At 34.6% G+C, this 15,713-nt stretch overlaps 2 protein-coding genes across 3 annotated transcripts; one reads left to right on the top strand and one right to left on the bottom strand.

The window, feature by feature from the left end:
• Positions 1 to 3,187: 3,187 nt before the first annotated feature.
• Positions 3,188 to 13,067, bottom strand: LOC113508877 (zinc finger protein 521-like). Of its 2 annotated transcripts, none has more exons than XM_026892039.1 (5): positions 12,872 to 13,067; positions 10,254 to 10,423; positions 8,978 to 9,118; positions 6,639 to 8,541; positions 3,188 to 5,808 (listed from the first exon to the last, which is right to left on the bottom strand). In XM_026892039.1, exons 2-5 carry the CDS (start codon positions 10,402 to 10,404, stop codon positions 3,255 to 3,257), a joined length of 4,749 nt encoding a protein of 1,582 aa, XP_026747840.1. In that variant the 5' UTR covers positions 10,405 to 10,423; positions 12,872 to 13,067; the 3' UTR covers positions 3,188 to 3,254. The 2 variants fall into 2 exon arrangements, with proteins under 2 accessions (XP_026747840.1, XP_026747841.1); XM_026892040.1 differs by having other exon boundaries at positions 10,254 to 10,416.
• A 499-nt stretch (positions 13,068 to 13,566) lies between these two features.
• LOC113508876 (PCNA-associated factor-like) lies at positions 13,567 to 15,713 on the top strand. Its single transcript, XM_026892038.1, has 4 exons — positions 13,567 to 13,715; positions 13,956 to 14,024; positions 14,365 to 14,520; positions 15,123 to 15,713. The coding sequence occupies exons 1-4, from the start codon at positions 13,682 to 13,684 to the stop codon at positions 15,398 to 15,400; spliced, it is 537 nt and encodes a 178-aa protein (XP_026747839.1). The 5' UTR covers positions 13,567 to 13,681; the 3' UTR covers positions 15,401 to 15,713.

Raw genomic sequence — 15,713 nt, 5'->3', positions numbered from 1 at the left:
ATCCACATCTATCATACAACGCCATCTAGTCTCAAACTAAGCAAAGCTTATTATGAGTACTAGACAACTGATAAACATACTTATACATATCTAAATACATACATAATATAGATAAATTACACCCAGACACAGAACAAAATGATCATGCTCATCACACAAACATTTGTCTCGGGTGGGAATCGAACCCACGACCTCCGGTATAGCAGTCAGGGTCACTGAACACTAGACAAATAAGGGCTAGTGTTGTGTTCCAGGCTAGCAAATCAGTCTCAATTCGAATGAAACCGACCTGTATTCTATTAGGAGCCAGTTTATATAAAAATCTACAATTTCAAAATACAATAAAAAACAATTCATCATCGGCCTAGCCTTTTCCCAACTATGTTGGCTTCCAGTCTAACCGAATTCAGCAAGTACCAGTGTTTTACAAGGAGCGACTGCCTATCTGACCTCCTCAACCCAGTTACCTGGGCAACACGATACCCCTTGGCTAGACTAGTTATCAGACATTTCAAGCTTCTGGCTACCTGTAACGACTGTCAAAGATGTAAGAACAACAGCCGGTATTCACAATTTAACGTGCCTTCCGAAACACGGAGTAACAATAAAAAACAATTGTTTATCAAAAAATCATTTAATATATTCACACACAACAATTTAGCAACCCGCAGTGATAAAGCGTGGTGATCAATGCAAAACTGTTTATATTGGAAGAGGCTTATGCCCAATAGTGGGCAACATTCTTATAATAAAGCAACAAATTTAAGTAAACAAACCATTTATAATTAACATTAATTATTGATCAGCGTTTTGTTAATTAGGCGGTAGACATCTATCCATAGACTATTCTTATTAAAAAACGTTATTTTTATCATTGTCCCACGTTTTTATACACTCACTTTTCTTGTTTGTTTGTTGTTCCGGTTGGATTTGCAACTCAATTTGAGACACTTCCCGATGAGCTAGCAGGCTGAAATTTTCACGGTAGCTTCAAACCCGATGACAATGCAGTCTACAACTATAAAAACGACTGGACAGATTTTGAAAAAAAAAATGAATGGAGTGACATATAAAAACGTGGGATTTCGATTTTTTTAAATCTATTCACTTGAAACACACATATACATATACACGCAAACATAAATATTTTTCATCATTAAGGCAGTGAAAAACACTCAATTGACTTAATATCTAATTTTAATTGTTTGTGATGACTATTTTAAATTATATTATAATAATTATTATAGGTGGGAAGACCGTTTTTATATAAGGGTATGTACAGATATGACAAATGTCTTGGGCCAGAATTACGCTATTCATAAAAGGATATAAGCCAAAAAAAGAAGTGTCAAGTCTTTCAGATAGTTTTCCAAATAATATTGTATACGTAAATATTGTATATATATCTCGTAAACTAAAAATGAAGGATATACAGTGATTTAAAATCTCGTGTGACGTCACTTACCAGTACGCTTTTTACTAGCAAGTGATGTTTTTAGCCCTTTCCTTCCTTTATTTTTATTGATGTGATAAAATGAATAATATCCCATATTTTTTGGAAATCTATCTGACTGATGAATTAATGGAAATTGGATTAAAATGACACAATTCATATTCCTCCTCATCCTTAGCATTTTGCGTTGGAAAAACACTTATCTAACTTGGGCAACACGATACCCCTTAGTTAGATTGGTTGTCAGACTTTCTAGCTTCTGACCTATCACCTGTAAAATCGGAAGCTACTGCCTACTGACATAAAAATGACGACCTCCGTGGTTGAGTGGCGTACGCACCGGTTTCAAGGTGTCGCTAGCTCTGAGGTCCCCGGTCGGGTCAATGTAAAAAATCACATTTCTACATTGTCTCGGGTCTGGTTGTTTGTGTTACCTTCGTTGTATCTGAATTCCATAACACAAGTGCTTCAGCAACTTACTTTGGGTTCAGAACAATGTATGTGATGTTGTCCGCATTTATTATTTAAAAAAATTACACTTGTCGCTTGCTCGTAAATGACACTAAATTTGACCATTCGTCAGACCTGCACATACGCGAACATAGTCCATATTTTTATAATAAATATAATACAAATATCAATATAATATTACAAAAGATTTGTTAATAATAATAGATTCAAATTCAAACGAATTATTATGAAACTGGCCTATCACATATTTATTTGCTTTTTAAACAACTCCTGAACTAAGGAATTTAATCCTTGTGTCTTGAGTTTCACAAACATTCGAGTCACATGCCCAAGACACCCAGACTCAGGACAAGCATTCGTGGATAAAAATTAAGTTACATTAAAAAAACGTTTTAAACATGATTTGTCTTAAAATATCTTAATTTATTAATATACTCTTATTCTAAGGCACTTTATTTGCTTCCATTTTAATTAAGATTTTTAAGTTGTGGTTTTATGAAAAGATAAATATTTAGCAAAGGAAATATACACATTTGAACGTTTTCTTAAGACTGTCCTGTTGGTCTTGTGGTTAGTGGTCCTGGCTGGTACATCGGAGGTCGTGGGTTCGGTTCCCAACCAGGACACACTTGTTCTGTGCCTATTTATGTGGTTCGAAACATAAATGTCTGCTTATCTGTTGTCTAGTACTCGATAATACAAGATTTGCTTAGTTTGACACTAGATGGCGTTATAAATTGAAGTTATTTTATTCTTAAATATAGTTGGTGGGTGTATTTATGAATTCAAGTCAAATAGTAAAAAAAATAAGAAAGTTTAAAACACTTATTAAAATAATATTTAAATTAAAAATGTAGGTTCACCTACATTCACAAAAACGCAGTAAAACTTCAAGTTTTAAACTTCGTCACTGGTCACTTAAGAACTACATTTTTAAGCTTACATACTAAAAAAAACCGCATGAAAATCGGCACATCATTTTAGTAGCTACAAAGCTATCACTCGTTATTCTTAAAGCATGTCTAAATAGACGAAAAAATAGCAAAATAACATTCTTAGAGTCATATATAACACTAGCTTTTCGCTCGCGGCTTCGCCCACGCCGAGGTCGGTTATATCGCGTTTCCAAGTCTTCAAAAGTCCGTGATAAAAACTATCCTAAGACCTTTCTCAACGGCAACTCTATCTCTGTACGATTAAAATCAGTTCAGTGGTTTAGACGTGAAAGCGTAACAGACAGACAGACAGTGTTACTTTTGCATTTATAATATTAGTAGGGATTGCATTGGAATAGAAAACTTAAAATAAAGTTGAAAAAACCTTAAATTTTTCACACTACACCATCTGTACTACTTACCAATCGACTTTGGACTTTATCTACTGCCATATAAGTATCAATTTTGGGTTCCAAATCTTCCCCTAACGGTTTATACTCAACCACTTTCAAATTCTCGATTCTAAAATCTATTTTATGATGACTTTCCATATGATTTTTCAAAGAATCGATTAGAAATTGAAATTCGCATATTTTGCATTGTATATACATTTTTAGATCGAGAATTTCGTGTTTTTTCGTATGTTTGTAACATAGTTTCTTCGTTAAGAAGCATACGTTGCAATCTGTGCATTTATAATAAGTTATTTCTGTATTTTCAATATTTTTTGTTGATTTTTCGTTTACCTTTTTTAACTTTTGACTGGCTTTTTTTTCGGTACTATCTTTTGAAATAACTGTATCATCTTTTTTAATGTTTTCTTCAAAATTCTTTTCTTTTACATTAAGATCTTTCGGTAGATCCGAAATAACGACAATATCTTCTCTTTTCAGCTTCATATGATAATGATGAACATATTTGTGCCTAGGCAGGGTGTATCTCGAAAAATCTAGACCACAGTCATCGCACTTAAAAAGTTCTGGCTTAACTCTATGGTCAAACGTGGTCAGGTGATACTCTAGTGATGCATATTTCAAATAGTGCTGATCGCAATGCATGCATCGATACAAATTATTATCGTATTTATCGAGTAGTATTCGAGCTTTCAATTTCTTAGACAACGGTTCTTTTTTATCGATTTCCGAGCTTTCGTTAATCGAATCGTTTATCGATAAATCTGATTTGATCGATGTATCGTTTAAATCTGATTTCGACACATCCAAATCGGTGTTAGAATTATTTATTTTTTCTGAATGTCTAGTATTATGACCATGATTAACAGACGTATCCTCAATTTTAATTTTCTTGACAGGTGACTCAACCTTTTTAGAACTAGACCTTCTTTTCGCCGAGTCAGTTAATGTCTTAACGTTAACACCCTCTATATAACTATGATTCCCATTAACAGGGTCAACAATTTTAATTTTATATTTACCTAATTTCGAATGAATTTCATAATGATGGTGCGAAGAGTACGATGTAAATTGTAAACCGCAAAATTCACAAATTGTCAGCTGACATTTCGATTCGTGATTGACGTCAACAATGTGATACTTAAAAGACTTCCTATTCAAATAATTTATACTGCAGTCAACGCATTGAAAGACAGTCGAAAACATATAATCATTCTTCAAAACGATAATTTTATTCAAGTATGTAACATCGACCTCTTTAGCTGAACAAGAATGATTTTCATAGCTGTTTCTGTGAAATTTTAACTGACATGTATTACAATTTCTAAAACTACCAACATTGCAATTCTCCAAGTGATTATCAAATAAGTCTGTGTTCGTGAAAATTAAGGTGCATTTACTGCACTCAAAGAAGATGTTCTTTTTAACATTTTCAACATCAATTCGTATGTCTTTGCTGTGATGCTTGCATAGATGGGTGACTAAGATTTCGGTGGGGAAGTATAAATTACATTTACTGCATTTTTCTTTCGAAATATCGGGATTATTTTCGCAAATATAAAGGTGTTCTTTTATAAGGGTTAGGCTGGTAAAGTGTAGGTTGCAAACGCATCTGAAGATCTTAGCTGTGCTTGCTTGTGTCTGATCTTTCAAAGAAATAACCCAATAGCTTTCGTTATCATCATTAAAAGGTGAAGATTTCTCTTTTTCTTTAATAACAGATTTATTTTTGACTTTACTAGGTTTATCTTTTGCTAACTCAAGTGAGGTATCTTTTGAAACGTTAAAAGATTTATTTTTATCTTTAATAAAAGACGAATCTTTCCCTAAATCAACAGAATTGTATTTTAATTTACTGCCAACAGGGTTATTCTTTCCAAACTCAATTGATTTAACTCTTCCTTTGCCAAAACATTTATCTTTTTCGTCTAGAGTTTCATCCATAATTGCTTTTCCGTTGACTATTCTAAACAATACAACTCTTAAGGTTTTCTTATTAATGTACGGTTTTCTAGTATGTAATGCCAAATGGTGTGGATATATTTTATTTGAATAGTATTGGTTACAAATTTTACACAATTTCTTTCCTCCACACCTATGCCTTTCAACGCTATGCCTCATAAACACACAGATATCACATTTTGCGCACCTAAATATAGTGTACCTTTTATCTTTGCTTATTAAGTGATCTTTTACATTCAAATTACTGTTAGACTTAACTTTATTAACTAAATTAGTTTTCAAACTATCTTTTACAATTAAATTATCATTGAAGGTTTTATCTGCAGGGTCATTAAATGTTACGATACCTGTTTTCAATAGTTTCTCATGAGTTCCTTCATGTTTTAAATATTGCTGTAAGTTTTTGAATATTTCTTGGCATGATGTGCAAGTGTACTTGTTGTTTGGTCTGCAGTCGGTTAAGACGTGTGTCTCGAGTGAATTGCTTTCTACGTGTCTCTTGCAGTTAATACAAATGTATTTTATTTCGTTCGTTGGACCCGTATGTAGGTTTAGCTTCAGTGATCGCGTGTATCTGAAAAGGAGATTATTAAATTATATTTTCAATTGATATAAATTGGATTTTGGGGCTTTTTTTAATGTTGTATTGTTATTTGGCTGTGTGTTATAGAAACATTAAATTTAACTACAAAACAATAAATAAATAACGTTTATGTTAAAATAAGACTCCCGCAGTAAGGAATTTAATATTTGTGTCGGGAGTTTCATAAACATTCAAGTCACATGCACAAGACACCCAGACTCAGGACAAGTATTCGTAGATCACACAAATGCTTGTCCTACGCGGGGATCGAACTAACACGTCGCGCTTTGAATGTTTGTGACATGCAAGACAAAAAAATCAAATTCCTAAGTAGGTATATCATCATAGGCCTAGCCTTTTCCCAACTATGTTGGGGTCGGCTTCCAGTCTAACCGGATTTAGCTAAGTAACAGTGTTTTACAAGGAGCGACTGCCTATCTGACCTCCTCAACACAGTTACCTGGGCAACACGATACCCCTTGGTTAGACTGGTTGTCAGACTTTTTAAACTTCTGACTACCTGCAACGACACAATTTACCGTGCCTTCCGAAACACGGAGGAACTCGTTATGACAAAGATGGTCACCCATGTACGGACCAACCGCGTCAAGCATAGCTTAACCTGTGATCGAATCACTTATGCGGTTATAGCTTAGCCACGAGCTACTCGGTACATCATCATCATCAGCCCATCATCAGTGCTGTATATAGGCCTCTAAATATACCATCGAGATCGATCTATGGCTCCTCGCATCCTTATCCTTCTAGCCTCTTACGACGGGATTTGTTTATATAAAGGAAATAATAATACCAATACTTACTTATAAATGCTCTTCGACAAAATCTGATCCACAAGTTCCTTCGGCAACGGTTGAAATAAAACCATCCATCTATCTTTCAACAGATCCTTGAAATCAAACTCTAAAATTTTGAAATCACTCCTCTGTATCGCTTGGTTATTGTTATGAAGATTTTCATGATCATTATAATCGGTTTCGATAACATTAAAATCACATACATCACATTTTTTGACCGAAGAATGATAATCATTCAAATGATTTTGAGAGTGTGTGACAGCAGAATCGTAGCTAACAATGATAGTATCACAGGACACACACTTGTAAAGAATGTTCCAAATTTGTTTAATCGAATTATATTTCTTTAATAACTCTGGAATCATAATATCAGTCTCTTCTTTGGTTTTCACGTGATAATGCCTGTGTATCTTATAAGCCTGGATGTTAAACTTTATATTACATATTTTACATGTTATAGATTTCTCTTTGCAGTCATGGCTCTTTGATAAATATAGAGTAAGGAAGTTCTTTTTGCATTTCTTGCACGGATACATCTTTGGGCAAGGCGGTGACACCTCTTTGCCATTCTGAAGACTGTAAATTATCAAGTTGTCTCTAGAGAACGGTGTCCGTTGATGCAATAACTGATGGTGTTTCTTACTTTTGTAGCTGACACACAAACCACATCGTTCACAATGGTATTTATATATATTTTTGTTGCAAGTTCCGTCTGTATGCCCTTTTAGAGCCAGTGAATACTGGCAGATGCCACAATAATCGCAATAATATAAGATGACTTCTTGTGAATCGTGTTTTCGTTTCTCTCGTTTTACTTTGACGTGGAATTCAACGATGATAAAATCCTTTTTGGTGTATTTCTTTGATTTATGCTTTTGTCTATGACCTTGGTATCTCGCGCTAGCTATGTTTAGATCGCAATCGGGACAGTAACTAGAGCCAGCGTTGTCGCAGTCCTTGTAATGAGCCCAAAAGAGCAACTCATCAAAACAAGCCAAGCATTTCGGGCACTTGTACAAAACCTTTTCGTATATATTCTTATAGACTGTATAGATTTTTATTTTGTCTGAGTATCTGTGTTGTAATTTATGTAAATCGACATCTTTATTTTTGATTTTTCTATCGCAAATCGTACATTTCTTGTATGAAATTTCTTTTTTACATATCCTTGAATGTTTAAAGGCACCAAAGCAGGATGTAAAATTAATATGACAAATATTACATTGGAATAAAGTGTGTTTTGGTACAAGAGACGGATGGCCAAACATTTTCCGTCCTTGTTGTGACTTTTTCTCCTTCTTCTCAACTTTGACTGCTTTTGGCTCAAACTTGATTGCTTTAGGCTCTAATTTGACTGCTTTCGGCTCTAACTTGACTGTTTTCGGCTCTAACTTGATAGCCTTTGCCTTTAATTTAACTTTTGACTTTTGCAACTTGACTGCAAGATTATTAACAGTACTCAATTCAGGATGAGCGGTTTTCCTATGCCATTTACAAGCGGAATGATCCGAAAAAGTCATATAACACGTCTCACACTTAAACTCGGGAACTTTTTGACTTTTTTGACTTTCAGGAGTCTTTTTTGGAAAATTACTCATAGGTAGAAGCTCATACAAGTGTTTAATAAGAGAGGTATCATCAGGAAACGTCTTGAAACAATGATTGCAGTACTTCGAGGTCACCGTACTTTTCCTTGCTGTGTTTTTCTGTATATCTAAGGCGACTAGGTACGAGTGCCTGGTCATTTTGTGTGCGTCTAATGCGTTGATTGTCGGGAAGAGGATCTGGCACTCTTGGCAGTAGCAGGGGCTGTTGTTTAGGCGTTCCCCCCAGTTCTCTAAGCAAACGAGAGTTGTAGAGTTCAGGGCTTCTTGGTAAAGCGTTTCCTGGTCTATTTGAGGCTTTAAAGCTGGAATTTAAATTATGTAAGATTTATTAGTTTATAGATTATATGGAGATAACATAAAAGCGTATTTTCTAGCTTTTTCCCAATTATGTTAGGGTCGGTTTCGAGTCTAATCGTATACAGCTAAGTACCAGTGTTTTACAAGGAGCGACTGCCTATCTGACCTCCTCAACCCAGTTTCAGACAACACGATACCCCTAGTAAGACTGGTTCTTTAATTTTCTATCATCTAACCTGTAACTATCAAAGATGTGTAAATAACAGCCGGAAATGGCCATTCCAAAAAACAGAGGAACTCGTTATGACATAAATGGTCACCCATCCACGGACGGACCTTGTCAAGTCTAACTTAACCTGTGATCAATCAACTGGTGCAGTTGTAGTTAGGCCACTATCCTCTACTAAGCTTGTTAACCAATACATGTTATAGAATACATACCTAATATGATGTCATTGCTATCGTAATAGTCCTCATCAAATATTGTCTCTTGTGGCACATTCTCTGAGGTAGTTTCAAAGTATTCATATGAATAATTCAGCTGTTGAGGATTGTAACTTATGCCTTCATCTTGGTAGTATTCTGAAAAGATAATAAAAATAAATAAATGCGGACAACATCACATACATTGTTCTGAACCCAAAGTAAGTTGCTAAAGCACTTGTGTTATGGAATTCAGATACAACGAAGGTGCCACAAACACTCAGACCCGAGACAATGTAGAATTGTGAATATACATAATATAATATTGATATTTATCTTTTAACAAAAGTGACTCTTGCTTTAACAGATTTAATCCTCATGTCGCGGGAGGTTTTACAGACATACAAGTCACATACGCAAAGACACCCAGACTCAGGACAAGCATTCCTGGATCACACAAATGCCTGTCCTACGCGGGTTCGGACTAACACGTCGGGCTCAGTGAGTTTGGCGTGGTGACCTCACCCACTCGGCTATCCGTGCAGTATCTAAGGTTGTATGGAAAATTGTGTGAAGATTTCTTGACTGAATGGATAGTCGAGGGGCCGACGTGTCGCGGGTTGGATCCCAGCGATTTATCCCAATTTTATGTTCAAGTGGGATCATTTTAGGTTTGTAGCGGGCAAGCCCCGCCTCCGCTAGTCCTTACTTCCTTACTAATATATAAATGTGAAAGTTGTTTGTTACGCTTTCACCCGAAAACTACACAACCGATCATCATGAAACTATGGACACATATTTTTTGAGGTATTTGATGTAACATAGGATACTTTTTATAAAGAAAAAATATGAAAATGAAATGTTTTTTTTACGAATTTTTTTAAAATTGTTTCAACGCCATCTATCGGTGCAGTAGTAAAGTTCCAACCCTGAGTAGTTATAGTTACCGGCACGGATCTTGAGCGCTGACCTTGACCTGCGCGGAAGTGATTGTTTGTGTCCCTTTTGCGGTATGAAGTGAGGCGCGGGGCGGACTACAGTGCAGGGAGTGTCCCGCAGCGTATCGCGTCATAGCCGACATGAGGGATAAGTTGAAATTCGTTCTTTGCTGCAGTTGCATACACATGAGTACGCACAATTGATTGGCGTTTTATTTAACGATGCGCAAAGCGATCCCCACTCTTCCGCCGAGCGCTCAAGATCCGTACCGGTATACTGTAATACCGTTGCACTGTTTTACCGACGGTCTCGGACGGAGTCGCGGGCAACAGCTAGTACTTAACATAATACTCACCATCATTCCCTGGCTCGTCCACCTCTGCATCAACAGCCTCGTCTCCGTCATCCATTTGTTCAATCTTGACGATGCTTAGATCCGGGAACATGCTCTTGATGCGAGGATTGTCCATAACATCATGCTCCTCGATATCTATGTCGTCCTCCATTGTTTATGGTTACTGAAAAATAGATTTAAAAAATGTAAAAACCTAGGTTTTTAAATGTTACTATTTTTTTTTGTTTTTTCAAAATCGGTATAGATGTTTTTATAGTTTTAAATTGTATTGTCATCGAGTTTAAAGCTACGCTGAAAATTTCAGCCTGCTAGCTTATCGGGAAGTGACAAAAATTGAGTTGCAAAAATCCAACAGGAACGACAAACAAGCAAGAAAGGGAGGGATTAAAACATTTGAGGTCTAAAACCTACTGTAACAAACTTGATGAAACTTGTATAGCAATAAGCAAAAGAGAATTAGCAAAATTGGTTAAACCAGTCTTGAGATATTGAAAAAATCACAAAATACAGACAATTGAAATCCTACTCCTTTTGAAGTTGGTAAAATAACAATAAAATAGGATATTTATTTATTTATTTAGAAGATAGTAATAGAATAAAAGTGAAAAGAAAGCTTCAGTTCAATTTGGTATATTCAAGAAATATTGTTTGAATCTATACTAATATATAAAGCTGAAGAGTTTATTTGTTTGTTTTAACACACTAATCTCCAGGAACTACAGGTTCAAATTGAAAAATTCTTTCTGTGTTGAATAGTCCATTCATCAAGGAAGGTTTTAGGCTATATGCCATCACGCTGCGACTAATAGGAGCGAAGATACAATGAAAAATGTGGCAAACACAGTGAAAATCATTCATCTTTGAGGGATTCCATTCAAAACATCCTAACTTATATCTTCTAACCACACGGACGAAGTCGCAGGCAACAGCTAGTTGTATAATAAGTCTGTTTATTTGCAATGAAACAGAGAAACCATACTGTAGTGGTGGCCTTGAGGTTATATTTACGGATTTGTAAGCATGAAGTGCTGGTTCAATCCCAAAATAGACAAAATATTAATATGACCGTTACTAAATAAAATGATCTTTTATATATTGGTATCTAAAATAGCCTAGGGTGGTGAAAAATGCTCAAAGTTTTCCTATATAAATGTGTTATGTTAAGTAATTAAGCAAGGATAATGCTGCAGTAATTCTAAGAAACTCCATTTTTATTCACACTACTAGCTTTTCGCCCGCGTCGAGGTCGGTTATATCGCGTTTCCAAGAGAACTCCTCAAAAGTCCGGGATAAAAACTATCCTATGTTCTTTCTCAAGGTCAAGTCTATCTCTGTACCAAATTTCATTAAAATCAGTTCAGTGGTTTAGACGTGAAAGCGTAACAGACAGACAGAGTTACTTTCGCATTTATAATATTAGTAGGGATGTCAAGTCTGGATGAGGCTGGCACAGGAACGTAGAAATAGGCATGAGAAAGGGGAGGCCTATGCCCAGCAGTGGGAGGATAAAGGCTGTGGATGATGATGATGATGATATTAAGTCTCATTGCAACTGGTTAAGTGGTTTAGATTAAAAAATACAAATAAAGATATATTTTACATTTTAATGTGTGTATCAGAGGCCAAGACACAATTAGGGTTGTTGAGCCTATAGGGACAGTAAGTAATATGTGTGGATTTTTGGGGTAGTGTGGTACCCAGTGGGTTTGGGTGGAGATTGTACAGTCACTCCAAAATATGTTGTTCGTGAATAAACCTGAATGGTTAAAAGAAAAAAGTTTCAATAAAATGGGCTAATCCAGTCTGTAGTTCTGTGGTAACAAACATTAAAATACAAAATACCTGTGAATGGAGAAACTCCTCTTTTTTTGAAGTTGGTTGTAAAGTTATCAGGAAGTAAATGTCAATAGGTATTAAAAGCAATACAATGCTTGGAATAAACATAGTAAGAAATATACATAACTGCAATTGTAAAAATTAGTAGAAATTAATTAATGATTAAAATGCAGATAGCTTGGTAGTATTTTAAGACTTTCCAATGAGTACTTTAAGTGACGTGCTGTAGGCACGATCTATGCTGGAATTTGAGTGATTCAGATATGCTTTTTCAATATTTCAACAATAAGGATTAAATTACATCGTGTTGGAGTCGTAATTCAACGAAAAAAAGCTGGTTCTTTAAAAAGTTGTAGTTTTTAAGATATAGTGAAATATATTCGGTAATATTTTGTTTGTTTCTTAAAATTAGGAGTTAATAATGTGAGTTCGTCATCAACAAAAATAGTCAATGAGTGGATCTGCCGACGTAAAACTTAATAACAAATTAAATTAGGTACTTACTGTTTTCTAAATGTATAAAAATTACGAAATGCAAAACTCACACGAAAAACTTTCTATAAAAATGAATTATTATTTTCGTTGATTATATCAGCGGATGTAAACAGACAATTTTGTTATAATTGTTGTAGTTATTTCAGGCATTGGTTTTATCTACTACAGATAAGTTTGTCAATAGACTCGTATTTTAATATTATTTTATGTTTAGGTCAACGTAATTGAGCTATTTGACAAGCTAAAAACCGTTAAAATATTGTGTAAATAGAAATAAAACAATTTACCTCAAAGCCAAGGGATAAGATTGAATTAAGTATCTGCTATCACAATAATATTAAAAAGTGATGCACAAAAGTCTATTAGTAGCAAAATAAGAGTTTTTATAATAGTTTTAACCTACAAACTTCATAAAGTTCAATCCACCCAAAAAAAGCAGTCGTAAGACGTAAACTCAGAAATGCAGTGTTGCAACGACAGATTCTGTTTTCCTTGAAACGCCGAAATACCATTTATTGGAATAGTGTTTTGTCACGTGGTTTTAGTTTTGTTTTGCATGATGTTTGTTCAGCTATACGATAAAATAAACCTAACGCAGAAAATCTGAATCATGATAAGATTTGATGTTTTAGTAATAAAGATTTAGTAATAAATATAAACCGCGCCGCGGTTACCGCGGTATTTTCTTTACTTACGATTCGGCCTAATGTCCAACTATAGTTATTTTTTTCAAGCTGTAGAACTATGGGTATTTCCATTTACCCTAAAATAAAGGAATCAAATATCCGCTGGCAGCATTATTTTTAATCTGTGCAATGCTCAGCATAGATTATATTTGTGTACATTTTGCCGAAGCTTTCGAAATTGAAGAGTTTTTTACTCAAAATCCTAGTACTTAAACTCACTAATTTCATTTTAGAACGAAAATTAAAACAATAATTTCTTTGACATTTTAAATGTCAATATTGTAGTTTTCGCGCGTTTTTGTTTTGTAATGTGTAGTTGTGGACGTAGTTTTCTGCTGTTTTCTACTGTACTGTTTAGTTTGTAGATAAAGTTGTAAAACTGTTCAAGCCAGTGTAAAATAAAACTACAAAATGGCCCGAACGAAGGCGTCGGTGGGTTCAAAAGGTAATTTCTAATCTTTTTAAATCTGTTTGTTTGTTTTCGTCGTCGATATTAAAATTAAAATATGTACGCTCAATACTCTTTTTCCCAGTTAGGAACTGTTTTCTGTAGTTCTTTTGTTACTTATTTATGAGTGCACTTTGTAACATAATATTTTTTCCTTTAGAGCATTTTCTTTCGCAGCTGACTCTTATGAGATGATTTAAGCACATAAACATAGTAATCGAATTAATATTGTTGTAGTATCGTCTGGGAAGAGTAGCAAGGCCAGATGTGTTGCGGCGCCTACTCCAAGCAGTTCTGGTGCTTCAGGTAAATATACTTTACATTCAACTGATTAAATGACATTTTTAAAACATCAATATTCCACTGGACATGGACTGTTGTCCATGCCTGGTGTCCCTGAATCGACATTTCTTTACTTTTTTTACTTTAATTTCCTTTCTGTCTAGAGAAATCATTTTTAGTCGATATAATACTATTTCCGTAATTTATTTATTTAACTTAAACCATACACAATTTAACCTAACATTAAATCAATCGCATTCATTACTATAAGACATTATCTCTAAGCAAAATTGGACAAAATAAGAATACATTATTTATTATGAACTTAGATAAAGAAATAATAATAGAAATATTTAACTTATAGGCAGTGTAGACCGCGCCAACCGCGGCGGCGGCGGCGGCAATCCCGTGTGCCCGCGCGAGACCCCCAAGTGGCAGAAACCCATCACCACATTCTTCATCAGCAAGGACGAACCCAAACACGTTGATGTAGAGGAACAAGATGACCAGGACAAGGCTGGTGAGGGTATATTACTTATGTAGTACTTAATTATTATAATAGGTATTTGTACAGAAACATATCTAAATAATAATGTTTTCATTATTATTTAGATATGTTTCTGTACAAACAGTGGATGGCAAAAGCAATAGACCGGACAGAGTGGAAGAACCTAAGGGAGGCCTTTGCCCTGCAGTGGGAAAGTAATGGCTGAAAAAAAAAAAAAAGTTTGTAGTAGGCCCAAAAACAGTGAGAATGATTACAGAACATATGATTTTAATATGGATGATGATTTTATTTTCAATATTCATCACATCATTGCATCATTCTACAAATAATAGATACAAATTTTTAATTTTGTAACACAATTTTTGTTTTTTAAATTACTGTTAAAATAAGTAATTAGTCTTTGTTTTGAAAATTAATTTTGTTCTAAAACAAAGTTTCTTTGTATCCAAAGTGTGTTATAATAAAAACTATGAATCCTATCTATGTAAACGAAAATAACAAAACGATTTTTAAAACCCATATACATGTTTACAGCAATAAGTAGTTGCAAGCAAGAGCTGCTCCCACAACATTACTATATTAAAATTCTAAACTTAAAAAAATACATCTTACAGCAGGCAGCTCAAAACCAAGAAAAACAAACGTCATAGAATCAGACGAAGAAGAAGAAGTATTAACCGAACGACCAAAGAACACCGTTCTTGATGACACCATAGAACTGGAGCCACTAACCGGAGAAGATAGCCATAAAATAGAAGAATATTATCCAAAGGGAAATAAAGGTAAAGGGGTTGGAAAGAAAACGAAAGGGAAAGAGAACAAAAGAGACAGCAAGAGACTGAGAGAGGAAGATGACGGAGAGCACAGCAGTAAGAGAGTTAAAGTAAATTAGTAAAAAAGTTGGTTTTGATAATTGACTGGTGTACAAATGATGATACAAGTTTGGTTCAGGGTGAATAGAGGTATTTTTGTGGTGGATAGACAAATAAAAAAAAGGAAGAAGATTTGTAGTATAAAGTATAGAATCATTTATTCTGTACATACATATTTATAATATATCCGGGGACAACTCACACACGGTTATCTGATCCCAAACTAAGCAGACCTTGTGGTTACCATAACCAGACTATAAACTTACTTATATATTTCTAAATACACACATATTATAGATATATTACACCCAGACACCAGAACAAATGATCATG

The sequence above is a fragment of the Trichoplusia ni genome, chromosome 3, assembly GCF_003590095.1.
Source record: "Trichoplusia ni isolate ovarian cell line Hi5 chromosome 3, tn1, whole genome shotgun sequence".
NCBI classification, from domain to species: domain Eukaryota; kingdom Metazoa; phylum Arthropoda; class Insecta; order Lepidoptera; family Noctuidae; genus Trichoplusia; species Trichoplusia ni.
The sequence above is the reverse complement of the archived record's forward strand: the minus strand, read 5'-3'. Positions and strand labels throughout refer to the sequence as shown.

What these genes read in the sequence shown, in the direction of transcription:
- LOC113508877 (XM_026892039.1), bottom strand. Translation starts at nt 10,404, where the DNA reads ATGGAGGACGACATAGATATCGAGGAGCATGATGTTATGGACAATCCT. An exon ending in TAGCAATGACATCATATTAG is followed by an intron (nt 8,542 to 8,977) that starts GTATGTATTCTA and finishes TTTAAATTCCAG; the next exon opens with CTTTAAAGCCTCAAATAGAC. An exon ending in TTGTCGAAGAGCATTTATAA is followed by an intron (nt 5,809 to 6,638) that starts GTAAGTATTGGT and finishes TCTCCTTTTCAG; the next exon opens with ATACACGCGATCACTGAAGC.
- LOC113508876 (XM_026892038.1), top strand. Translation starts at nt 13,682, where the DNA reads ATGGCCCGAACGAAGGCGTCGGTGGGTTCAAAAG. An exon ending in GGCGTCGGTGGGTTCAAAAG is followed by an intron (nt 13,716 to 13,955) that starts GTAATTTCTAAT and finishes ATATTGTTGTAG; the next exon opens with TATCGTCTGGGAAGAGTAGC. An exon ending in AGATGACCAGGACAAGGCTG is followed by an intron (nt 14,521 to 15,122) that starts GTGAGGGTATAT and finishes TACATCTTACAG; the next exon opens with CAGGCAGCTCAAAACCAAGA.